Genomic DNA, 25,044 nt, shown 5'->3' on the forward strand with positions numbered 1-25,044 from the left:
CTGGCCAAGCAGTTTTCATTTCATTTTTAGGCCTGGAACCCTAAGAGCTGTGGGCTTGGCAAGGAGGCCCCACTGGAGTTTCCCCAGAGGCTGGCTGAGGCCTCTCTACTCCCCAGCAAACCCCACCCTTGTCCCAGTCCCTCCATGCCCCAAGGGAAGCAGGCACAGGGCCAGCCTGGCACAGGGCAGGCCCGGCTGGGCCCCAGCAAGCCCCAGGGAGCCAGGGTGATCTCAGCCCTCGCCCTTAATTATCTTCCTGGCTAATGAGCATCTGAAAACCTCCATGTCATCTATAGGACCCTTGGGATGCTGGGGGCAGGGAGGTTCTACAGGCCAGATGTCACCAATGGAGGGAGGTGGTAGGGGCCCCGAGAGAGGAAATGGGCTTGGGGAGGGGAGCTATACTTCCTGCCTCTTTGTAGGGGAGAAAGCTAGGGCTGGGGCAGGCAGTTATGGTGGCGGTTAAGTGCAGGACTCGGCAGCCTACTGTGCGGGCTCAGATCCAGGCTTGTTGCATACCACCTGTGACCTTTAGCAAACGCATTAGCCCCTTGCTGCTCAAAGTGTGGTCCCCAAACCATCAGTACCACCTGGGAGCTTGTGAGAAATGCAGAAGCTCGGGCCCCGACCTACTAAGTATCTACATTTTAACAAGACCCCCCAGGTGATTTCTGTGCACATGTGCCACTCTGTGCCTCAGTTTCCCCATCTGTAAAATGGGGATTAAAATGAATTTATGCATACGTAGTGTTCAGAACACGGTTTGCTGCTATTATTATTCATTCATTGTTATTATTATTGAAGCAACTCACTCTGGGCAAGAGGGATGGCTGGACCCAGGTGGGCTATTCCCAGTCCCCCACCTCTCAGGGCCCCAGAGGTGGGTTGTCACTGTGAAGACCAGGAGCCTGAGGCTCACAGAAATGCAGTGATTTGCCCAAGATCCAAATGGGGGAGCCCAGGTTCAACCCCATTACTGTTCAACCCTATTACTAATGTTAAGAGTGAGTGAAATTGTTTCCTCTGCACAAGCACTTGTGGTACTCACAACCGCCCTGTGAGGTCAACTTACTGTCACCCCCATTTTTCAGATGATGAAACTGAGGCACAGAGAGATTAGGGTGCTTTTCTAAAGCTACCCAGCAGGAAAGGCTGCACTACAGCCGGGCAGTCTGACGCTCATCTTCTATGCTATGCGGCATTCCCCCTCTGGTTTTTTCCTCCCAGAACCTGTTCCCCCAAGGTGTCCCTGCTTCCCCTGTCATTTCTTTGACAACCCTGGCTCTGGGGCTCTGAGGCTGCTCCTCTCAAGTGCTCACCACTAATGAGGTCTTTGGCTACTTGAGGCTGGGACCGCAGAGGCCGCTGAAACTGGGTCTGTGGGAAGAACCTGCTTCCTTTCACCCCGGGCTCCCTGGTGTGGCTAATGGGGCAGGAGCCCTTGAGGGCCGCGCCACGCAGACTCAGGAGCAGGAATCGTTCTGGGCTGTCTGGCTCTGGCCTCTGGGGAGCTGGCCTGGAGCTGGAAGCCCCTCTGACTCTCTGTCCCCTCTTACTTTCCCCTCTTACAGCTCACATCCTGGGCCTGGCCTCTTGGCTAGGGCGCAGCAGGGCCAGACCTGGAGGTCTGCAGTCTGCCCATTCATTCATTCACTCCACAGGCACGCATCATACACTCTTGCAAATGTACAATTTCGCAATGCACAGACGGGAAAATAACAAAGGGACCGCGCTAGGTGGAGATCAGGGAGGGCCCTCCGAAAGATGGGAGTGGAAGAATGTTTCAGCGGAAGGAAACAGCACAGGCAAAGGCCCAGAGGTGGGAAACAGCTTGGCGCATTTGAAGCAGGAAGGAGAGACCAGCGACAGCGTGGCGACTATGGCCTTGAGAGCTGGGCCCTCCATCTTCTCCCAGAGGCCTCTGCTTGAGGCTGGCAAAGACATTTCCAGACAAGACTCCCAGCTTCCAGGATGAGGGGCTCCACCTCCCCGCTCCTGCCTTCCAAGCCAGAGGTGGCGATAAAGGGAACTTGGGCCACAGAGGCCTTGAAGTACCCACCCTTGCCCCTCTTATGGGCCCCGGCTGGCCACGAGGGGGAGTGTCCTCCTGCTGGACCGCCTTCTTGGGTGAACAAGTGGACTAACCGGCAGTAACTCCCAGGCAGACAGGCGTGGCCTCCAATCCTGCCCTCATTATATGCTGGCTGTGGTACTTCAGCCCTCTGGAGCGTCAACTGGAAAATGAGTAGCTCTCCCTTTCCCCGTTGTCTCCATGAAATGTGTTGAGAGCTGAGTACAGGGTATAGCTCTTGGTGAGGGCCTAATCGCGGAGTTATTAAATTAAATAACCATGATTATAAGAGGCCAAGAGGCTGCAAATTCCCCACAGCTTCAGCCCGCAGCAAAATGAGAGCTCTGTGAGGGCAGGGTCCTTACCTGTCTTGTTCGTGGCTGTACCCGCGACCACTGGTGTACCCGGCACATGGTCGGTGTTCCATAAAGGTTGAATGAATGGACAGATGGGTGATGAATTAATGAACTACTAAACGAGTGAACAACCAGCTCCCTCCCCAAGGAAGGACATTTAACTTAGGGGTCCTGCCTATCTTTTGCTCCTGCCCGGGATGCTGCCGCCCCCTGCTTCCGGGCAGCGTGCCACACTCTTACCTGCAGTGCGCCTCAGTTTTCCCCTCCGTAAGCTGGCGGGAGTAAGGGGAGCCTCTCGGGGGTTGGAGGCTGGGCTCCCTGCCCGGGCCTCGCACCCACCCGCGCCCAATCGGCGCGCTAGGAGGCCGAACCCGCGCCCCGCCCCCAGTTCTGCCAGCTGCGCTCAGCCCCCGCCCCGCGCGCACGTGACCCCGCCCCGGCCCGCCCCGCCCAGCCGTCCCAGCGCGGACTCCCATTGGCTGTTCTAGGAGGGCCCCGCCCCCGTCCGGAGCGGAGCCGGAGATACCCCGCCCGCCGCAGAGAGGGGCTCCTGCGTCCGGACTGTGCGCTGCGGCCGGACCGGGCTGGCTGGCTGGCTGGCGGCTGGCTGGCTGGCGGGCGGGCGGGCGGAGCCGGGCCCGCGGGGCTGCGGGACGATCGGGGCGATCGGGCCGGGCTGCGGGCGGCGCCATGGTGAGAGGGGTCGGGCGGGCCGGGCGCTTGGGCCCGGCGGGGGCCTGCAGGAGGGGAAGGGGCCGCCCCGGATGGGGTGGGGGCGCGCGCGGGGGGGGGGGGGTCCTCTGCGGCGGGGGAGGGGCAGCCCGGGCGGGGGCGCGGCTTCGGGGGGAGGGTCTGTTCCGGGGGGCCGCGCCCGCGGGCGGGGGTTCTTTGTCCGCTGCGCTGCGGCGAGATCGGGACAAAGGAGGCGGCGGGGGGCGGCGGCGGCTTTGCAGCGAGCTGGTGTCCCCCCCCAACCCAGTGCATGCCCCTCACCGCGGCCCGCAGTTCTGCGCCCCAGGCCGGCCGCGGGTCTCCTCCGGACACTTAGGGATTTTTAAAAATAACAGGAGGCGGGGATTCTGGCAACCTCCAGAGTGGTCAGGAGGGCTGCAGGGGGTAGGGGTGGGGGTCCTGGCGACGTCTGGCGCCCATTTCGCAGGTGGGGAAACTGAGGACGGGCTGCGGCGTTCGGTGCCCGGTTCCGTCGGTGGTGACTGCGCGGCGTGGGCATGACTGAGTCTCGTAGTCCCCCGTCCCCTAAGCTTCCCCCGCGCCAAGTCAAGCCGACTGGAGTTGCCTCTCCAGCTGTCGTTTCCCCTCCAGCTGTCGCCCCCTGGGCCGAGCTCCTTCCTCCCTCCAGCCTCGCTTAGCTCTTTGGTAGAGTCGGGGAGACGACGGAGTCGCCTGGCAGGGTTAAATGAGAGGGTGCGTGGAGCGCGCCTGGCACTGCGCCTGCACGTCGCCCGCGCTTGGCACGCGGGAGCTGCCAGGGCGCTTATGATCCCTGTGTCCCCAGCATAGAGCCGTCCACCCCAGTCACCCAGACTCTTCGGGTGGGGGCGGACTGGGGTTCACTTGTCCACCTTGGCCCCTCAGGCAAGGGAGCGAGGAGGCGGGGGTCAAATAATATGACATTTTAGTGTCACAGTTGAAATCCCAGATTCTGGATCCAGGCTACCTGGGTTTGAATCCCTGCGCAGTTACTTTTGGGCTGTGTGACCTTGGGCAATTGATTTAACTTTTCTGAGCCACAGATTCTTTATCTGCAAAGCGGGCATAGTAATAACTCTAGGGTTGTTTTGATACTGAAAGGAGATTATCTGTGTGAAGTGTTCAGCCCAGTGTCTGGCACATAGTAATTATTGCCAACTTTTGCCAGGCGTCTACTGTTATTACCAAAGTTGTTTGGCAAGTGAGCTGAGCCTCGGGCAGCCTGTGAGAATAGCCAGTGGCTGATTCACAGGGTGGGGGCACAGGAGACTCGCACTGACCTTGGGGCAGTCCCTGGGGTTCTGCCTGCGCCAGCTTCCTCTTCTGCACAGGGGAACCTGGGGGGTGCTGGTGCGCGTTTCCTCTCCGGGAGGACCGTGGTGTAATGGGTGGGTGGTGAGGGTGAGGTGACACTGGCCACAGAGCTGGGCACAGCCCAATGATTGTCAGTCTCTCATCCGCATCCCCACTGTTCTTGCCCTGGCTTTTGGAGGGCAGGGGCCTGTGTGATGCTTCCTTGGGTCCCAGCGCCTGCTCAGGCCTGACACAGAGCAGATATGCCACCTGCCCCCTTGTCATGCCCCGTCCTCCCCACAGTCCTATGTTTCTAATCAGAAACTGGGCAGGAAATGTTTCCGGTTTGTGAACTGGGGTCCCCCGAAGAGCCTGGTTTGCTGGCACACCTGATAGATGGCTTTGTTGAGGGAAGGGGCATGGCTTCACCCCTGCGGAGGTGGTGGGTCCCCTGTAAGCAGGGCAGCCCCAGAAGGTGGAGGCTGCAGGGGGGGAGGGGTGGCAAGCTGGTGTCCAGCTGGGCTGGGTGACACTCATGATGTGCCCAGTTAAGCGAGAAGAAGGTGGCAGCGTGTCCCTGAGGAAGGCGCTATTTGTGGCACTGGGCCTGGACCAGGCCCTGTACCCTCCTGGGAGCAGGTCCTTCGGGGGGAGTGAGGGGCGACCCTGTGACACCCAGGAAGGTGTGGTGCCTGGTGACACACAAACCTGGTGGCCCCATAGCCCTTCTGTTTTCACATTTCTTATCACTTCTCAGCCTCCCCACAACCTGGCTGCTGAGGTCGAGGCCTCTTTCACATTTTGCAGGCTGAGAAACTGAGGCCATTAGGAGCAGCTTGCTTGGCTGGGTCACAACAGCTAATGATAGTGGAGGGATGGTGTGGGGCAAAGGAGGGGACTCTTATCTGCTCTGCTGCTGGCTGGGCTCCACTGGGCCTTGAGTGTGTGAAGGGACCTGTGGAGTGGGGTTAAGGCTTCATTTTGGGGTCCCCTGAAGAGGCAGGGGTAACTAGAACCCAACCCAACATTGGGGAAGACCTAAGCCGTGGGCCTCCGAGGGCAGCAGGACAGTGGGGGATGCCTGCCCTCAGCTTGCTGGTGGCCGATGCAGGGTCTGTCCTCTGAACCCATCGGTGGTTGGGGGTGGGGCAGGGGGCGAGGTCAGAGGGGTGGTGTCAGCAGACGCTGGGCTTTAGAGCTTGTTGAATCCGTCTGAGGGAGGTGGGAGCGGGAGGGCGGAGGGAGGGTGGAGGATTGGCACTGTGTGTCTGGGGGGTCCAGATGGCCTTGGGCTTCCAGTGCCAGCTTTCGTCCTGACTGAGGGAGCTGGCAAGGAGATGCTACAGAGGTTGGGGGAGCATGGCCCGTCGCCCACCCCTAGAGTGCCCGGAGACTACAGTCCTTGGCTGTGCTCTGGCTCCCGGGCTGGCCTGACCCTCTGCACTTAGAAGACCCCTCCCTTTATTCTGCTGGGCCCCACTTCTAGGTCCCATCCTCCTTTATTCTGTCCAAGTTCACTCTTGGACGGTCCATTCAAGCTCTCCACGCCTTAGTTTCCTCACCTGTGAAACTTGGATGGTAACGGTGAGCAGCGCTAGCCACGGGCTTGTTGGGAGGAGTAGATGATGGTATGGAATAAGTGTTAACTGCTTTGGTGATTGTTCTAAGGGGGTCCAGGTTTCCCACGTGCCATCCTGGGCGTCTACCTAGCCCAAGCTGTGGTCCTCCGCGTCCTGCCCTGTGTGCTTTCCTGGATCAGGGTGAGGGGTCAGCTGACTTGCAGGAGACATCTTAGCTTGGAGGGGCAGGAGGGAGGCCCTGAAGAGAGGAAGCAAGGGGTGGGGTAAAGCCCAGGCCAAGAGGGTTCAGAGGGAACTGGCTGGCCGCCCTCATGCTTCAGGTTCCTCTGGGATCTGCATCTCAGTGGCATCTTCCCTCCCCTCCCCTCCCCTCCCCACAGCTCGTGCGGTGACAGCTGCCCCTCCGTGGGCTTGGGCCAGGCCTGCCTGGGACCCACTTGCACACGTGGCTCCTGCCCCCATGCTCAGCCTGCAGCCTGTCCTTCCACGCAGGCTGCCAGCTCCCTTGAGGGGACCCGTGGTGGCTTCGAGATTTGGGGGCAGTCAGGGGTGGGGGCTGCCAACCGTGATCCCCATGCAAGCAAGGTCTCTGATTACTGCCTCCCCGGGCTTGGAGTGGGCGGTCAGCAGACATTCATTGAGCACCTGCTGTGTGCTGGTAATAGGGCTGGGGATCCAGCAGTGGGCAAGATGGACAGTGCCCTCCTACAGGCTCAGCGTCCACTGCGGGAAGGAGACGGCAGCCAGGGAAACACCTTCCCTGACCCAAGAGAATTTCACGTGGCAGAGCGCCAGGAAACAAGAGGAAGTAGTACGAGACGATGGCCAGTGGGGGTGGGCTGCGTCTGGAGCCTGGGTGATCTGGGAAGGCAGCCCCCAAGAGGCACCTTCTGAGGAAGTCCCGTCTGATGGGAAGGAACCAGTCACGGGACACTCAGGGAAGAACACTCCAGGCAGAAGGAACAGAAAGTGCAGAGGGCTTGAGGTGGGGGGCGGAAGGGTGTGAAGAAGCTGGGGAAACAGGGAATTTGGATTCTCTGCTGGTACCAGGGAGGGTTCTGAGCAGGGGATGACATGATCAGAGTTTTTAAAAGATAGGTTCTCAGGAAATACTTGCTGAGTGAAGGAACAAACACATTCAAGGGAGGGCCAGGGACCGCAGGCAAGGCATAACTGTGGCCTGGTCACCTGGCTCTGCCCGCTCCTCCTGACCTGGGGCGGGGGCAGCAGACAGGGTTTTGAGGTCACTGCTCCTCTCAGAGTGTCCTTGGAGCTGGGGCTACCGCTGCCTCAGTTTGCTGGTTGGTTGTTGGTCCCGGGACCGCTTGTTCCGCCCCCCCACCCCCACCCCAGCACTCAGAGGCACTTCCTGGGCTCCTCAGCTGGTTTGGCCCCTGGGGTCGCCCCTCCCCAGGTCTTGCTGCCATTGTTTGATTTCCCTCTTCCTGCCCCTGAACCACCCCCTGCTCCCCAAACACACACACTTCCCCTTCTGCATTGACACTGACTTGCCTTCCTGTCAGGAACCCAGGGGGAGGGCAGGCACCCCAGCAGGCGCTGGACACAAGAGCCAGTGGAGAGGGTGAGGCGGGGAGGGATGGGCAGCCAGGTGTGCTCCCGAGCGGGACGAGAGCACAGGGGTTGGGGCAGGTTCACCCAGCTGCAGCCAGCAGGCTCTCTGGGGGTTGGGGGGAATCACCTGCTCCATGTGGAGGCCCAAGAGGACAGGCTGAGCAGAGCTGTGGGAGCTGATGGTGGCAGGGGAGACGCCAGAGGCCTCTGGGTGGGCACAGAAGTGTGCAGGGCCACTCACGGAGCACACGGCCCAACAGGGGAGGCAGGGGCCAACCCGATGGCTCTGACACAGGAGCCAGGCTTGCACGTTGAGGCTGGTGCCCTGGAGGGAGGGTAGGAGGGAGTGCAGCCACAGGACGAAGAGGACTTCCTGGGCCGCGGGGTCAGGAAGGCTCCCCGCCTGAGCTGGAGTTAATAACCAGGGCAGCCTCCACATGTTGATGTTTGTCTGGGGTCTTTGGGGAGCTGTCCCATGCCATGTGACAGGTTTACCAGCATCCCTGGTCTCCATCCACTTGATACCAGTAGCACCCACACACACACTAGCTGTTATAATCAAAAATGTCTCCAGACGTTGCCACATGTCCCCTGGGGGGCACGGCTGCCCCCACTTGAGAACCACTGCACAAGGGTAAGGGGAGCAGAGCATTTGGGCAGAGGGACCTGGCTGGGCAAAGGTCTGGAGGCAGGAAGGAGCGTGGGGTCAGCGGGAGAGGAGCAGGGGTGGAGATGCTTCATCAGGTCTCGTAGGTCACTGCAGGGACTTGGGGTCTTTCCTCTGAGTGACAGGGGCACTGGCTGCAGTGGCCCCCACAGGTGGACCAGGGAGCCTGTTGAGAGTGATGGCAGCGGCTTGACCCTGGGGGCAGTAAGAAGGGGGCAGACTCCAGGGATGTCGCCCCCTCCTGACTAGGACCCCTCTGCACAGATGGGTGTGGGAGCAGGGCAGTTCTGGTGGTCTGTAGGGTTTTCTCAGGGCCCGGTCCCCGGACAGACTCACGGGCGTTGACTTAGCTGCCTTTGACCTTCAGGCAAACCTGGCCCTGGGGTTGGGGTGGAGGCCTCCCCGGTGTGGATAAGAATCATTTCTAATTAAGTTGTCATTGCTCCAGGAGGGCAGGTTCCATCCTGTCTGGAGGGAAAACCTTCTGCTTCCAGTGATGTCTACCTGCACTGATGTCTGTCTTCTCCAAAAAAAAAAACAGATTCAGACAGCTGAGCATCGACTCTGCCCCCACTGTGCCCAGGCGTCGCAGGCATCCTCGTAACCACCTGGGTGTTAGTTACTATTATTTGCTCCGTTTACGGTCAGGCAGGAGAAATTTTTAAAGTGCAAGGTCGGTCTTGGGACCCAGGGGAGCCACCACCTCCAACCTCAGTGGGTTGTCGCTGCCTGGGCCTTGGGGCACGTACACCCCCTCCCCGCCCCCACCCAAACCAGCTGATCTCCAGCTGCAGCCACCGGCGGCTCCCTCGGCTCCTCGCACTTGCCAGCGGTCCCTCCTGCCTTCAGAGCCTTAGCAGACGGTGTTCCCCTGCCGGGAACGCTCTTCAGGGGCGGAACGCTCTTCAGGGGCTGGCTTTCCCGCACATGCACATCTCGGCATCAGCATCACTTCCCTGAGTTTCGCCTGCCCCGCCCAGTTTAGCATCGTGGCATCTGGTCCCCTATGTTCCCAGCATTGCATTCCTGCATTTGTAGCGACAGGTGTTTGGCATATTGACCCGTTTGTGGTCTGGCTCCTGCACCAAGACGCCGGCAGAGGCTGGTCTGTCCCGCTCTCCCCTGCCCTCCTCAAAGTTTTTCCGGAGCCAGGTCAGCTACAGCTTCTTTGTGGGCAAAGGCTGTTGTCGGCTGCACTCTCTCACAGGTGTTCCAGAAGACTCTTTGAGCTATATATGTCCCCTGTTCACGAGAGGGGCTGATGTCATTTCCCTGCTTTTGAATCCCTCATCTCTGGCTGTCTTGAAGCACTTTCTTTTTTTTTTAATTTATTTTTGGCAGCATCGGGTCTTCGTTGCCACGCACAGGCTTTCTCTAGTTGCGGCGAGCAGGGGCTACTCTTCGGTGCGGTGCGCGGGCTTCTCATCGCGGTGGCTTCTCATGTTGCGGAGCATGGGCTCTAGGTGCACGGGCTTCAGTAGTTGTGGCTCACGGGTCCTAGAGCGCAGGCTCAGTAGTTGTGGCGCACAGGCTTAGTTGCTCCGCGGCATGTGGGATCTTCCCGGACCAGGGCTCGAACCCGTGTCCCCTGCATTGGCAGGCGGATTCTTAACCACTGCGCCACCAGGGAAGTCCCTGAAGCACTTTCAATCTGTGAGCAGTTACTGAACACCTAGTGGTGCTGGAGTTCTAAAACATTCACCTTAAAGAGACCTTCTTTCAGCCTCTGCTGCAGTGGTGACGGAGGTCTCGGGTGCCCCCTCTCCTTCCTGTCAGGTTTGTGCTGAGCGAGGATGACTGCCTGTCTGGTAGCAGAGGCACTGAAGGTATTAAATGGAAGTGGCTGGGGTGAGCGAGGGGAACACTGGTGGCATCATGAACAAAAAAACCCAGCAAATGCCAACCAGCCTGTTTCTCACTAGGATGAGGGCAGGACGGTCAGGCTTAAGAACTGATTAAAAATAGATCCCATGGAAGAGCAAGCCCGAGCGTGTGGGCTGTCAGGGTCCCCGGCGGACTCCCCGGTGTAGCCTCATCTTGCTCTTTCTTTCAGGGCTCTCGTGTCCAGCCTGGGTTCCAGCCTCGCTGAGCCGTCCCCACCAAGACCTTCCTGCAGAGGGGTCCCCTCCGCTCAAGCGCTAACCATGTCCATCATGGACCACAGCCCCACCACCGGTGTGGTCACGGTCATCGTCATCCTCATCGCCATCGCTGCCCTGGGGGCCTTGATCCTGGGCTGCTGGTGCTACCTGCGGCTGCAGCGCATCAGCCAGTCGGAGGACGAGGAGAGCATCGTGGGGGATGGCGAGACCAAGGAGCCCTTCCTGCTGGTGCAGTACTCGGCCAAGGGACCGTGCGTGGAGAGGAAGGCCAAGCTGACCCCCAATGGCCCTGAAGTCCACGGCTGAGCCGGGATGCGGAGGCTCCTGGGCCTGTCCGCCGCCAGCCGAGAGGCGCAGTAGGGACGAAACCACAGACGTGCTGCCATCTGAGAGGAAGGGTTGACGCTTGCTGGCATGGCCTCGCCGGGCTTCGTCATCGCATGCACCGACTCCTGGGGTCCCGGCGGTCCTGAGCCAGGGCTCAGTGGCACTGGGCAACCCCTCAGCCTCCTGGTAGGACTGCCCATTGCAGGCAGTGGGCAGGCCTGACCTTGCTGGGGCTCACGGCCCCACGGCGCTTTTGTTACTTGAATGTTTAGCTGAGCCTGTTTTCCATGGAGCTACTACTGTAATGCGTGAACTCACAAGCCTGTGAACTGTAAATAGGCCCCAGAAGCACGTGCTTAAGCCTCTTTTGCTGATTTTTTAAAAATATAGAGCACATGGGACTGTCCGTACTAACGCTGAGTCAAGGCGGGAGGGAGGGTCTTAGACTTGTAAGGCCCACATTGCACTTGGCAGGGGCCTCAGATACACGTGTGTATGTAGAGGACGTGACACGTCGGCTTTAAGTCTCGCAGCTGACCCGTTGGGGTGCTTTGGCGATTTCTGCTTCGTGAGCAATGAATGGGAGCGGCAGCACGTCCCGCCCCCTCCTGCTCTAGGTAGATGAGGTTGTTAAATGCCAGTTCCTGTTGCTGGTGGAGTGATTGCAAGGAAGCTACTGCAGCTGCTTGGGAGCCGGTGAAGGACGAGCCGGGGCACGAGGCCCGAGTCCCGAGGCTGCCAGGCGTCCTAGTGGCAGAGCAGTTTCTGGCCCCCATGGTCTTGAGCATGCTGAGCACCCTGCCCCCCACCCAGCTTTACTGAGCACAGGCTTCGCTAGAGACACCAGAGCCGCGGTGGCTACCTGTATCCCAAACCCAGTTGGCCCAGGAAGGAGAGAACATTGTGCTTTTTGTTTGTTGTTGTATTTAATATTTTCCGCACTGGAGGGGGCGGCGGGGGGGCGCTTGGTTTCTTCCCCCCGCCCTTTTCACAAATTCGCTTCCTTTCCTCCCAGATTCCCACCCACCTGCTGGGTCCTGGATTTCATTTTCCTCAGTGGGCCACCTAGAAGGAGGGTCCCCTGACCTTGCTCTAAGAGCGCCAAGTGTCACTTCTTGTGTGCCTCTGCACACAGGAGCCCCCAGCAGCCTGTGCTTAGTGGGCGCCCAGGGGAGGCGGCTGGGGGGAGAGTGAGTTTCAGGTTCAGGATTTGGTTTTCGCCAAGGTGAGGCGTTTGGTGGCTCTTGGTCAGGCCAGTGATTCCCACCCCGCCCCTCCGAGATGTCCCTTGTGTGTACTTCAGTGAACTTGCTTAGGTTTTTAATCCCACCACTGTAAGCACACCCTAAGCTATCATGATTAAAATGTGACTTGTGTCTGCATCCTCGGGAATAAACTGGAGGCCAGCCCCGGGTGAGCTGGGGAGCGCTGGCCCTCAGCACTTGAGCCGCCTTGCCAGCAGCATGGGCAGGGAGCTCCCGGGTGGCCAGGGGCTGCCCCCGATTCCCAGCTCCCCCTCAAAGCTCTGGCCTCCTGGTCAGGCGGAAGGCGGCTCCTCTGGCCTCATCCAAATCTCCTCTAAAAAGCATGTTGAACTAATCAACTTTCTAGAACCCCTAGGAGGGAGCTTAAGGAACACTTCTTTTAGCGGCGTACCCCTAACTTAACGGTCAAACATTAAGGTATAGCTTGGGGGGAGGGGAGGAGTAGCTAGTTAGGCCATTTGAGCTGAAGGTAGGATTGAGACAGCACACGTGGGCTACTAAGGAATCCTTAGAAGGCGGCCGGGCTTTAGTACAGGGGAGGAAATGCCTTTGGCCCCCACCTGGGGATGGCCAAGCATGAGTCAGGCTGGAGACCAGCAGAAGGCCCTGTAAGCAGCACACAGGGTGTGGGCGGGAGGAGGGGTCAGAAGTTCTAAAGGGGTCAACTGGAAGGTCAGGGAGGTGTATTTCCTAATGAAGGACATAAGAAAAATGGGGCAGGTGTAGGGGTGTTCGATCCATTCCCCTCACGTTTCAGAACTTCAGGCTTTCTACCTCTACTTTCTGCAGCCGGCAGCCTGCACCTAAGGCTGTCTTTCCTTTACCCAAGTAACTGAGGAGCTCCGGGGACTTGCATTTTCAGTCCCTGAGCCTGACCCTGACAATGACCATTGCTTGACTGTCAAACTCGCCCTGAGCTTCTTACTGTGCCGGTGCAGTTTCAGTTTTGAAAAGATGAAGCATCACTTTCTCCTCAGTTTCACTCCTGGAGGTTCCTTACCCCACGACATCTGTGCCATTTGCATCAGGCCCAGCAGCACGGCGTCAGTGCCGGGTGAGGGTCACGGGCATGGTGGGGCACTAGTGGGGTCTCTGGAGGCAAGTGGAAGTGCCTGCAGAACTGGTGACCAACCACATAACAGCTCTCACTGTTCTTGGTCAACAGCTACTTTTTTTAGCATAGACACCAGAGCCACACACTCAAATGGCTTAGTTAAGTTATGACCTCTCATTGAATTCTTTCTGAATAGCCCAACTGTTGCGTCCAAGTTTTCTGACTAGTCAGTCAGGACATCAGCCTTTCATTCTGCATGTCATCGCAGAAGCAACAGCAGGGGGATGGGCAGGGAACGCCGACACTGAGCCACTAAAATATGGACTAACTTTTCAGACCAGTCTTCAAGTGGACTGTGCTACTGTTTCTGTCTCAAAGCTACCAAGTTTGTGCAATAAGTGGAGGGGATGTCACCCCTGTTCAATAAAAGCTGAACAACATTCAAGCTGATTTTCTAGACCACTGAGAAAATCTTTATTTACAATAAATTTCAATAAAATTTGCATAAATATATTCGCAATGTACAGTCTTCACCTCTGATTTCTTCGTGTCATTTTCAAAGTTAGTCTGTCCTGTTCTCGGTGCTCCTTTCGGAGGCCAGCGTGGAGCTGACGTTGGAAGGCGGAGGGGTGCTGGCTGGTAGCCGGGGGGCGCCCGAGGGCTTGCGGTAGTCCGATCGCGCCTCGTCCGGGGGAGCACGGCCTTCGGCCCCGTCCCTGCCCTCCAGTTTCTGCTCCATGGTGGCCACGAGGATCTTGAGCCAGGTGTTCTCGGTGAGGAGGTTCTCCGAGGCATCGGCCAGCTCCTGGAGCTGGCGGGCCACCTCCTCAAGCTGCCGGCTCTTCTGCTCGTGCAGGGCCTGCAGCTGCTCGCTGTGCCGCTGGAGCAGGCTGTGCTGCCTCTCCAGCGCGTGCTGCCGCCGCCGCAGCTGCTGCTCGTCCCTGCGCGTGCTCGAGAGCCGGGCCTCCACCTGCCCCTGCGCCTGCTGCAGGGCGCTGATCTCCGCCCTCAGCTTCTGGATCTCCCTCTCCAGATGGGAGATGTGCCCCTGCTGCAGGACGGCCTCTCTCTGAAGACACTCTTTGGTAGGAGGGTTAACCAAGTTCTGGGGGGCAGAAGCAGGGTCTGAGTGATGCAAAATGAACCTCAGCAGATTTGGAAGGGTGATGGGAAGGTCTTCGGGGTATTTCACACTTAGGTCCTTTCTGGAGAGAAAGGGAAAGGAGTCAAAGATAAGAGAGTCACACCAACATTCTTAGTCCAAAACCAGACTGCCGCCGAAGGTCAAGCTGCTTATTTCCTACCAAAAGGAAGTCAGCATGGAAAATGTCATCTGGCAAAAAATTTTCTACAAAGCTGAGGATGTCCCATATGCTGCTTCTGTAATTAAGGTGGTTTATCTCAAAGGTGTGTCTGTTCCTGAGGACAAAGAGCTCAGTTTCTGTTCACAACCTTCCAAGAAAGATAAGAACTCAGGGCAGAGGGGCCTCCGTGTGCTCTCAGACGCCCAGTGGCGTGTCAGGAAGGGTGTCCGGGGGCAGGACTGCCACCCATGTCACTATTGTGGCCATCGACAATGCTTGGCGAGATGGGAAAAACCTCCAACACTCAGCCCGGCTCTTCAGCAAGCATTTATTACACACTATCCAAGGCAAGAGTTCTCAACTGGGGTAACTGTACCCTCCCTTCCCCAGGGGACACTGGGCAACATCTGGAGACACATTTTATTGTCATGATGGTGGAGGTGTTACTGGAGCCCCACCCTTGACAAACAGACCAAGGGGCTCTGAGGAATTAAGGTTGCCGGGCCCTGAGAGCAGAGAATAAGGAAGGAGGGTGACATATGAAGGGGATTTTCCCCAAAGCTTTGCTGCAAGTTCTGATGTACAAAATTCCTTTTTAGAACTTGTCATCCAATTGTCTTGATGACCAAAATTTCTACCACAGATACATTTACCTGTGTATACACCACCTGGCTGCAATAAATCCAAACCAGCAGCTTTAGCATGAGGGGGGCAGACACCATCCAGTATTAAAGGAGTGGAGGTGAAGGGCACGACTCCAGGGCCCACCCGCCTCCGGGGCCTCACAGGACTCCTCTGTGGCCTGCACTGCTTTGTCTGTAAAGGGGGGAATATGAGTCTCATCTACCCCCAGAGGACTGCTGTAAGGACTGCATGAGTTACCTGAAGGCTCAGGGAATGTTAGCTTGAAAAAAAAAAAACCACCACCACATGGTTCCTTAGAGAAACTAACCAGAAATCCCTCATTAAGAGCTTGCACACCCTCTCCACACACAAAGCCAGTGGCCAAACACCTAAGAAAAGACAAAAGGTGTTCTATCAAAGGGTAGCCCTTTCCCTATGAAATAAAAATCACAGGGAAATTAAAATCAGGTATGTCCCATTTTATACGTTTATGGAAACTTTCAGGTAAATGGAATAATTTTTAAACTTTGGGGGTAAGTATATAACCACGCCTTCCTTTAAAGCATAGTTTTCTTAACATGTAAGCTTTCTCCAAGTGGGGTCTCCCAGCCATTCAACTGACAACTAAGAACATCCTGGCCCCTGTGAAGTGCGGGTGAGGACGGACAAGCAGAGGCTGGATCCACCCCTAAGTTCTGCAACACAACCTGCTCTTCTAGAAAGAGCAAATGTGCATCATCCCCAGCAAAGAGCTTAGTGTGTGTATCTGGAGACATTTACAGGACAGAAAATGATACCGGTAAACGTGCTATTTTAGAGTTTCTGGAGCAATCTCCATGAACCTACCTGATGGGTGTGCTAAAATGCTTTCAAACTTCTTAGAAGTCGCAAGGACACAGAGCGTCAACAAACTGCTTCCAAAATGGTAATCATTTTGAAAGTGTAGTGGTAGAAGGTCCCACTGTTTATTGGACTCTGGTCTCAGTTCACCAGGAGTATGTGTACGCACCTCTAGTGTGTCAAAGGCTAAATACAAAATGACCAATGGGGTAGAAGTTATCTGCTCCAAAGAGGGGCTATAATACTGAGGGAAGGTGGGCTGTTCCTCTAAAGAAGCGAGGTCCTTCCCCAGGGGACACATCAGAATGAACCCCCCACCCGCTTCTGATCTCCTGGCCCAGAGCCGGGCCAGAGCACCTGCATTTTGGAACGTCACACAGAGTGGGGGAAGAAGAGTGGTTCTAAGGTGCCCCTGCACAAGAAGGCGGCCCTGCTGGGAGCAGGAGGTAGTCCAGGCTGTGCACTGTGGCAGAGGACAAGCTCTTTCCTACGGTTTCTTTCATGATCATAAAATACAAACGACGTGCTCACTGAGGACCATTTGCAAAGGATATAAAAAGCATACAAGAGGCACCCCCGTGACCACTGGTAACCTTCACTCCTCCAAAATTATCATCGTCAACATCTTGATACCTTCCCTTCTGCACACATTTTAACCCAGTGCATGTGTAAATTTATATTTTACCAAAATGCATATATACTTTTATATTCTTTTCACTAAAAATGACATAAGCATGTGCCCTGTGAAGAAGGTCTTACTGCTTGTTACCAGTTTTTTGTTTCCTCTTTTGTGAGCTGTCAGCTTTTTGCCCTTTACCTTCTGAGTGAACTGAACACTCACTTCACTTCTGATTACCATTTATTTTTAGGAAATAAGAAAAATTCCATTCCAAAGCAGTAAGGCTTTGGTTTACCAAGCTCTCTGCATTAGAATGGAACTGGACAGTCTACTCCTATTCAGTATTTACTTTCTTGACTTCTCAATACAAGGGAACTAGGAAGAGGCTGTAGCAGCGGCCTTCCTGCAGGGCATGGAAAATGAGCTCATCTCTATGCTGACTCCATCAGGCAACCTCAGAATGAAAGGCACTCGACCCAAACGCGAAACAATTCCAGCTGCTGAGAACCTCTTTGTGCAAAGGCATGTGCTGGGTGTTACGACGTCAATGTTTTTTCCAACTATGACTGAAATTTGAAAATTATGGTGTGCTAATAAACTTCATGCCCCACCTCTGTCCCACACACGATGAAATTACTTGTGTTAATTGTCCACGGTTCCTGGACCGTGTTGGCACCTGAGACACTTCTTAAAAAGAAAAAGGCTCGTCACAATATAGTCAGCAGTAGAACTGGGTGAGTCACACTCTGTTTTTAGTGCGTGGTTTGACAAGACCCTACTACCACAGGAAGTATTGCAGCAAAAATTCTTTGAGATAAGGAGGAAAAACCAAGGAAATGATTCAGTACACATGAAGGAAGCACTCTCCTAGAGAAGCATGAAGAGCATGGCAGTGGCTGCAATAAACAGTAAAAGCGAGCGCCAGAGAATAAAAGACACGTGAGTTAGGGAACGTCACTAAAATCATCCTGCAAATGCTTTTCCCTATAAAGATATTGTCAAAGCCATGTGACTGGGTCCCTGAGGACCCATCCTTTTAAAAACAAACAGGAATCTGTACCAAGAGAACATCTGGTTTATCAGGCTTTAAAAGGCCAAGAGTTAATTTCCCTTCTACCAAAACATCTGGATCCACATTCGCTAACTGCCAGGTCACGTCCCCTTGCTAACGGCCCATCCCTGCTCGCTGGGCTTTCAAGGAAGCTGCCCTGATCACTCACCTTGGAGCACCACTTAGACAAATGTGAAGAGATCAAGGTGACAGCCCCGTCAGGTGACATTCACAGAAGTCTGCACAACTGGGGAGAAGGCTTCTTGAACCCCAGTATGCGGGTGCAGTGGGTAGGAGGGCCTCCGTTTCCTCCTTGTACCAGGGGGCCGAGGTGGCCATCCGCAGGGCTCAATGACAAATGACTCACGTGGAAGCGGGCAGGCCGGGCCTGACTCCCCATGAGGCCCAACAGTGAGCTGTTGTTTTGCCCCACGTGAACCTGGGGCTCTTTGCTGTCAATCTCAGCACTCACTGTGTGCTCTTAAGGCCAAGAAGGTGAACAAGTTCCAGTGGCCACATTCATACTTCATGTAAAACACACTCTGGGAGGGGGCAAACTTACAAAAACTACCACACCTGACATCATGACACCAAAGCCCTTTTAACCCTTGGTTCCCAGTGGCACATTTTTTGAACAATACATTTTATTCTAAATACTTTAGTAATAAAAAATGATGTACATTTCACTTCTGTGAAGTACCTTAAACCCATTTCATTTTCAGCAAAAGAATCCCATCTGCCCAAATATTGAAAAAATTCAGCATTACCTGTTACAGGGAAAAAATAAGACAGTAGGAAGACGGTCAACCATAAATTCCCAAGGAAGATCATTCTGAGATACATCAATCCTGGCAAAGGGAAAGAACAGAAAAAGCAAAAGATCAGCCCAAGAAACTCCAACTTGAAAGGATCTTCTCAAATAATTGAAGAACCCAGGGCACTGTCTACGCCCACACAAGACTGGCCCCTGGCGGTGAGTGCACCACCGGGTGTAAGGCAGGCACAGCTTGTGGGAGAAGCAGCGAGACTTCCAGGATGTGCAACTGCCCACCTAACTCACTGAGGGAAATGTCATGTCTTGAAAGTAAAAGTAGAATCCCCCCTCAAAAAAGGCTCGCTGACACCTCAGGAGTAGTCCACGCACCTGACCAAATCTGGGCAAGTACCTTAACCGTTGAATCAGCTCTGGAAAAAGGAAATCATTGAGCAAAACACATTGAGCCTCTGAAAACGTAAGAAAACAAGATAAGGAAGATTATATTCTACATTTTGTAAGTCTAGACAGAGGCCAAGAAAGTTGTATTTTCTAAGCAGATTTTAGATAAATTTTCTAATACAGGAAATGACATCTGTGCTAAATGAGCCAACCTGTGCTTAATTACTACTGAACTAGGTGGGGGTCCCTCCTGCAGCCCGCACTGAGCTGGGCCTGCAAGACTGTCTCCCCACCTGCCCCCAGGGACTGCTCAGTTGAAGCAAAAAGAACATCCCAGAAGGAGGAAGCGAAGCAGCATGGAGGGCTGCTAGGCCAGGTGTCAATATTCACAAATAGTGCATAAAACAGGTGGAAATGTTTTGAATCATTAACTTGACAGGAGTTTTCAGAAAAGTATAATTGGGGGCAGAGTGGGGAAGGGGGGGAAATCAGTGCCTCGCATTTGTCCAAAAGGATGAAATACACTTTAAAAAAAATTGACATAACCAAATCATAATGGTTTTAAATAGCTTCATTAACAGAACAGTACTCCTGCCTCTCTGCCTGTGAAAGCCCACCTAGAACATCAGAGTTTCTATTTTTTAAACAAATGGTGTTGAACAGTTTATTCTATGATCAAGTGTTTCTTTCTCCTGATTTTTACTTCAAAGAAAAACCAAACTGTAAAATTAAAAGAAAAACATTTGTAAACGTCCACTCAGAATCCCATTGTGCTAATCGGGACCTTCTTTCTGGGATTTTCATTCAGGCTTTGGTGTATATGCCTACATACTGGTAAGAGCAGCAATCATATTTCATACCCTATTCTTTTCAGTTAATTGTATGAAAAGCGTTGTTCTAACAAAGGGGCAAAAATCCCATCAAATGCCCAACCATAATTTACTTAACCATTTTTCTACTGTTGGATATAAATAATGCTGCAATGACCAGCACATGCTTCTCTGGAAGTCCTACTTCCTTAATTCCCCAAAGTGAAATTAACTGGATCAAAAATGTATAACCGGGCTTCCCTGGTGGTGCAGTGGTTAAGAATCCGTTTGCCAATGCAGGGGACAAGGGTTCAAGCCCTGGTCCAGGAAGATTCCACATGCCGCGGAGCAACTAAGCCCGTGTGCCACAACTACTGAGCCTGCGCTCTGGAGCCTGTGAGCCACAACTACTGAGCCCACGTGCCACAACTACTGAAGCTCGTGTGCCTAGAGCACATGCTCTGCAACAAGAGAAGCCACTGCAATAAGAAGACCGTGCACCGCAACGAAGAGTAGCCCCCGCACACCACAACTAGAGAAAGACCGCGCAGCTACGAAGACCCAGCACAGCCAAAAATAAATAAATAACATAAATAAATTTATTTAAAAAAAAAAATGTATAACCATTTTTGTTAAAATGTTACTAAAATGCTTTCCAAAAAGTTTATGCCAATTTACTTATTCTATTAGCTACATCTGACTGTGCCAATTTTATTTTATCAACACAAGATTCTACCACTTAAGAGTATTCGTTAATTTAATAAGTGTAAATGACACTTTGTTATTGTTTTAATTTACATTTACTAGACTATAATTTCCCCACTTGTTTATTTACTCTCTTCTCTTACATGAAAAGCCTGTTCATGACCTTTCTTCACACGGCAGTCCTTCTCAGCTGTTTCTCCCTCCATCCCCCGTTTTTTTTAATTGTGGTAAAATATACATAACATTTACCATCTTGGCCATTTCTAAGTGTACAGTGCAGGGGTATTAAGTACATTCATAATGCTGTGCACCCATCACCACCATCCATCTCCAGAGCTCTTTCATCTTGCAAAACTGAAACTGACCCCATTAAACAACTCCTCCCCCTTCTCCCCTCCCCCCATCTCTTGGCAACTACCATTCTGCTGTGTCTATGAATCTGACTACTCTTGGTGCCTCATATAAGGGAAACCATACAGTGTTTGTCCTTTTGTGACTCATTTCACTCAGCATTAATATCCTCAAGGTTCACTCATGTTGCAGCATGTGTCAGAATTTCCTTCCTAATTTTTAAGGCTGAATAATATTCCATTATATGTACAAACCACATTTTGCTCTCAGCAGTTTTCTTAAACCATTTTAATTTCTCAGGGTCTGGAGCACGCACACCTGATTCTGAACCCTGCTCCCTCATTTACAGGCTGTGTAACTCTGGGCGAGCTGCCTCATCTTTCTGAGCCTCAGTTTCCTCCTCAGTAGAAAGAGAGTGGCAATCATACCTGCTCCACTGAATGGTCTAAGGATTAAGTCAGATAATATGTATATATAAAAATCTCGCAGCATAGTAACTCCTCAAGTGTGGCTCTAATCATTACTTACAGCACACACAAAAGGTTAAGACATATATGCTGTAAAATATAGCTATCGTCCTTTTGTAAGTCAGTTTTATTTTCGTTGCACATTTTTCTAGTGAAATCTGTTCATCTTTCTTGCATTATTTTTTCAACTGCTTCATTTTGGCAAGTTTTCACCTCTCAAAGGAACTAGCAAATCCAATATTCTAGCTTCTGTTATTTTTTCTATGATTTGATCTTTTATATTTATTCTATCTGAAGGGTTTTTTTTTTTTTTTTTTTTTTTGGTGACAGGGAGAAGATATAGCTTAAGTCTAAATAATTTTCATCTCAGACTGCCTACTACCTGATCCAAAAACTCTTTGAGCCTTGTTTTTACAAAACAACGGTTTAACATTTTTTTGTTTGCTACACATACACATACAGTACCAAGGAATCACAAAACTAGAACATGCAGGTATCAGCCAATCTTGCCTCTTACTTTTAGGAATGAGGAGGGAAAGGAGGCCTGGTGGGGAGATTTGCTCCAGGTCCCAGGGCTGGTTGGCAGCACACCAGGGGACTGGCCCCCTTTTGCTGGGCCAAGGCCCCAGTGCCATGTATTCCAGAAAGCTGGCCACTTGGGGGGCTATCCGAGCAACCAGGTCAGCACTAATCCCTCAGAACTGCACTCACCCTCCTATGAACTCAATCAGGACTAAACACACTCAACATCATGGAAGGAACACTCAGCATTCATCAGGAAAACTGTGCCTCCCATAGGTTTTGCTCACAGCTTTAAGCTGACAATCAACCAAATCTTACCCAAGGTCAACAGAAAATGGGCAGACCCTTGCAGGCCGTAATGGCTAAGCTGTAAGGAGGAGTGAAGGCAGGCACACAGCGCTGCAGCACGGGCTTCCTTACCTCGCCACAGTGAATGTATCCGCGGGCAGGAGCCGAGCTAGCTGGATAAAGACGTGATTGAGGGCTGGACAGAAGCCGCACCACTGTGCATAATAAAGCAGCAACACATCCTACGGGAAGAGGAAGACGGCTGTTACTGGGCTGCTCAGGTCCTCACTGTGCTTAGAACCTGGCAGGCATTCAATAAACGTTGCTCATGCACTAATTACAGTGAAAATTTAATCTTCAGGTATTTTCAATTATGTGATTTCTTTTTTTATTTTAAATAAATTTATTTATTTGTATTTTTGGATGCATTGGGTCTTCGTTGCTGCACGCGGGCTTTCTCTAGTTTCGGCAAGCAGGGGCTACTCTTCGATGCAATGCTCAAGCTTCTCATTGCGGTGGCTTCTCTTGTTGCGGAGCATGGGCTCTAGGCGCCCGGGCTTCAGTAGTTGTGGCGTGCGGGCTCAGTTGCTCCGTGGCACGTGGGATCTTCCCAGACAAGGGCTCGAACCTGTGTCCCCTGCATCGGCAGGCAGATTCTTAACCACTGCACAACCAGGGAAGCCCTATGTGCTTTCTTAAGGACGTTTTACAATCACAAAACCACCATGTAATTCACATGTTCTGCAGTAAGACTGTCATGTAGTCCATCTTTTGTACATCAAAACCAACCGCCCCCGGGTGGCGCAGTGGTTAAGAATCCACCTGCCAATGCAGGGAACACGGGTTCAAGTCCTGGTCTGGGAAGATCCCACATGCCACGCAGCAGGTAAGCCCACAAGCCACAGCTACTGAAGCCTGCGTGCCTAAAGCCCGTGCTCCACAACGAGAGAAGCCACCGCAATGAGAATCCCGCGCACTGCAACGAAGAGTAGCCCCTGCTCGCTGCAACTAGAGAAAGCCCACGCACAGCAACAAAGACCCAACGCAGCCAAAAATAAATTAATTTATTAATTAAAACAAACAAACAAACAAAAAAAGCCCAACTGCTCACCCCGATGACTGCAGCTTTGGAAATTATTGTAATAGGGACAGATGGCTTGATTTTTGCCTCACTCATGATTCCATACCTGTTTTTGAAGGACTACTTCCCAAAAGGTATCAGTTGTCACTTCAGTGATTAAACGCTGAGATGGGAACTGGGCAGAGTCACTTCCGATAAGATGCCTTTTCAAGGGACTGTAGAGAACGCTGAAGTTTTGAATGAAAGACTCTAAAAATAAGGAGAAAATGAGATCAGCTCTTCTCTCAGTACAAGGAGAGTAGCTGGCCTACTTTAAACTCTACATCTAAAAAAATGGGCTGGCTTCACAGGCCCACATTTTTAACACTTCACCTACAGGCAAAACCCTGAACGAAGCCACCCGGGGGGACAGGGGGTAGCTTTGGCAGTAGTAACTCAGCAGACAGCACTTTAGCTAACAAAGCACCACTCGGTGTTCCATGTTCTACTATGCAGGGACTAGGAATTCGATGCTCCTTTTAAAAACAACACTGGTCCAAAAATGGACACCTGAGACTGCATAAGTCATCAACATGCCACCATGGAGATTTCAACCTACTATACCAAGACCTTTAAGCATAACTACTGATGCAGTAATTGCACAAGCTACCGTAATGGGGAAGGTGTTTAAATACTCATTAATTTAAGGATAAGGAGCTATGGTTTTTGTTTCCTTTATTAAAGTCCTTCAAGTTTCTTTCTTAAAAGGTTAAGAAAAGTAAACTCAATTATATTTAGTGGAAAAACACATAAATAAAACCCATAAATAATCCCAAACCCTAACCTGAACCAACAGTTTTACCCTCCCCACCAACTCTACTATCTTCAGATTCCTTTGTATCATCTGGAGCAGCACTAATCTGAGTTTCACTTCTTTTTTTCTTCTTTTTTCTCTCCATTGCGAGGCCCTAGTGAACAATGATATGTTCCGTGGAGGGAGGAGGAAAGGAGGAAGGTCTTGTGACGAGAATCCATCATCAACATCTGACTGATACTTAGTTGGCTATGTTTTTGAAACATAAAACCAAGAATTATTTACTAATCTGAACGAAGCCTAAATTCTGAAACTGACCCAGAGATAGCTGACTTAAGAGTCAACTCTCCAAAACAACAACGATGCACAGTGAATGTTTTTGGACGAGGACCCTGACAAATTTTGTCACCAACCACAGCACAAAGAACAACGGAGCTAGACGTTTCAGAGGAGATAACAGAAGATGAAAAGAAAATCGGAAGAAGGCTTCTTTCAGATTACCATTAAATTCAAGATGCACACATCATGAGCTAGCTCACTGAATGCTTGAGTGTTAGAACAGAATGCAGGAAAATCCAATAAATACTTACTTTAAAAATACAGGCTTGTTTCATTTTCAGAAAACTCAGTAAAGTGTAACTTTAGGAAACATGAATTAGGAGCAATTTGTAGTATCAAAAGAGTACACACTTCATAAAGTGACTGGTCACAGGGTTCCTCTAAGCACTCAGGAGGCTTCGTGTTTATAATATAAAGCCTTTTATTAACATAAGCCTTTTAACGTGTCTAATGTAAGAAACGAGCTTCACCTGGACTTAAAGGACAGCAGCTAAAATGACTATCATTTAGGGGCTTTGATTTTACTCTTGCTTTCATACTCTCCAAAACTTGAAAATAAAAGGTTTCCCTCCCCACCAAATTCCTCCTGTCTCCATTTGGCAAATGCTAACTTTCCCCCATGTTTCCAACGAGGCTGAACTAACACGGCTTTTGAATTCTCACTTCCTTGTGTGCACGTCAAGGATGGCAGCAAAGCCCTGGGAACAAGACAGCATCGGTTAGTTCACTGCTGCTGCCAAGCCTAAGGGCAAGCTCTCGGATGCACTCCCATAATGGGGCCTTACCCGCCACCCCCCAAAAAAAAGTGGGTTTTGCTGGTTTGCAACCTGACACTTGTTTATCGCACTTGACACTTGTTTGTTACAATCTAGGCACCCAAGGTCAGAGCAGCAGTTCTCAACTTGTTATAAAAGAGCAGCAGAACAAACTAGGTCTGGTGGCCTTGATGCCTAGACAGTTAAACCTGTGAGACAAAAAGGGGGGTCAGGCGGTTCTATTGTTTCACTGCTTTCTGTTTAAGTACCTTTCGAATGAAGCCACTGTTGGGGCTCACGTTCATCAGCCCCTGGGGAGTTACCACCCGACCCGCTCTCCAC

At 52.5% G+C, this 25,044-nt stretch overlaps 3 protein-coding genes across 12 annotated transcripts in view; 1 reads left to right on the plus strand and 2 right to left on the minus strand.

Moving 5' to 3' along the window:
- LITAF (lipopolysaccharide induced TNF factor) overlaps window positions 1-2,807 on the minus strand; it is a 109,235-nt gene extending 106,428 nt beyond the window's left edge. For all 3 annotated transcript variants that reach the window (XM_082359762.1, XM_082359766.1, XM_082359763.1), the window contains exon 1: window positions 2,668-2,807. The gene's annotated coding sequence lies outside the window, so the exon portion shown is untranslated. The remainder of the gene's footprint in view (window positions 1-2,667) is intronic.
- A 146-nt stretch (window positions 2,808-2,953) lies between these two features.
- Window positions 2,954-13,518, plus strand: SNN (stannin). 2 transcript variants are annotated; one of them, XM_082359960.1, is made up of 3 exons: window positions 2,986-3,120; window positions 9,974-10,076; window positions 10,304-13,518. In XM_082359960.1, the coding sequence occupies exon 3, from the start codon at window positions 10,395-10,397 to the stop codon at window positions 10,656-10,658; it is 264 nt and encodes an 87-aa protein (XP_082216086.1). In that variant the 5' UTR covers window positions 2,986-3,120; window positions 9,974-10,076; window positions 10,304-10,394; the 3' UTR covers window positions 10,659-13,518. The 2 variants fall into 2 exon arrangements, with proteins under 2 accessions (XP_082216087.1, XP_082216086.1); XM_082359961.1 differs by lacking the exon at window positions 9,974-10,076 and having other exon boundaries at window positions 2,954-3,120.
- The window catches only part of TXNDC11 (thioredoxin domain containing 11), a 64,809-nt gene continuing 53,210 nt past the window's right edge, over window positions 13,446-25,044 (minus strand). For 6 of the 7 annotated variants that reach the window (XM_082359950.1, XM_082359951.1, XM_082359953.1 and 3 more), the window contains 4 exons: window positions 22,922-23,064; window positions 21,867-21,976; window positions 18,204-18,284; window positions 13,446-14,203 (listed from right to left, as the gene is read on the minus strand). In XM_082359950.1, the coding sequence (XP_082216076.1) occupies window positions 13,561-14,203; window positions 18,204-18,284; window positions 21,867-21,976; window positions 22,922-23,064 (977 nt within the window). In that variant the 3' untranslated portion in view covers window positions 13,446-13,560. The remainder of the gene's footprint in view (window positions 14,204-18,203; window positions 18,285-21,866; window positions 21,977-22,921; window positions 23,065-25,044) is intronic. The other variant, XM_082359949.1, reaches the window with a different exon arrangement.

This window comes from Balaenoptera borealis (genome assembly GCF_965194805.1).
Source record: "Balaenoptera borealis genome assembly, chromosome: 16".
Lineage (NCBI taxonomy): Eukaryota > Metazoa > Chordata > Mammalia > Artiodactyla > Balaenopteridae > Balaenoptera > Balaenoptera borealis.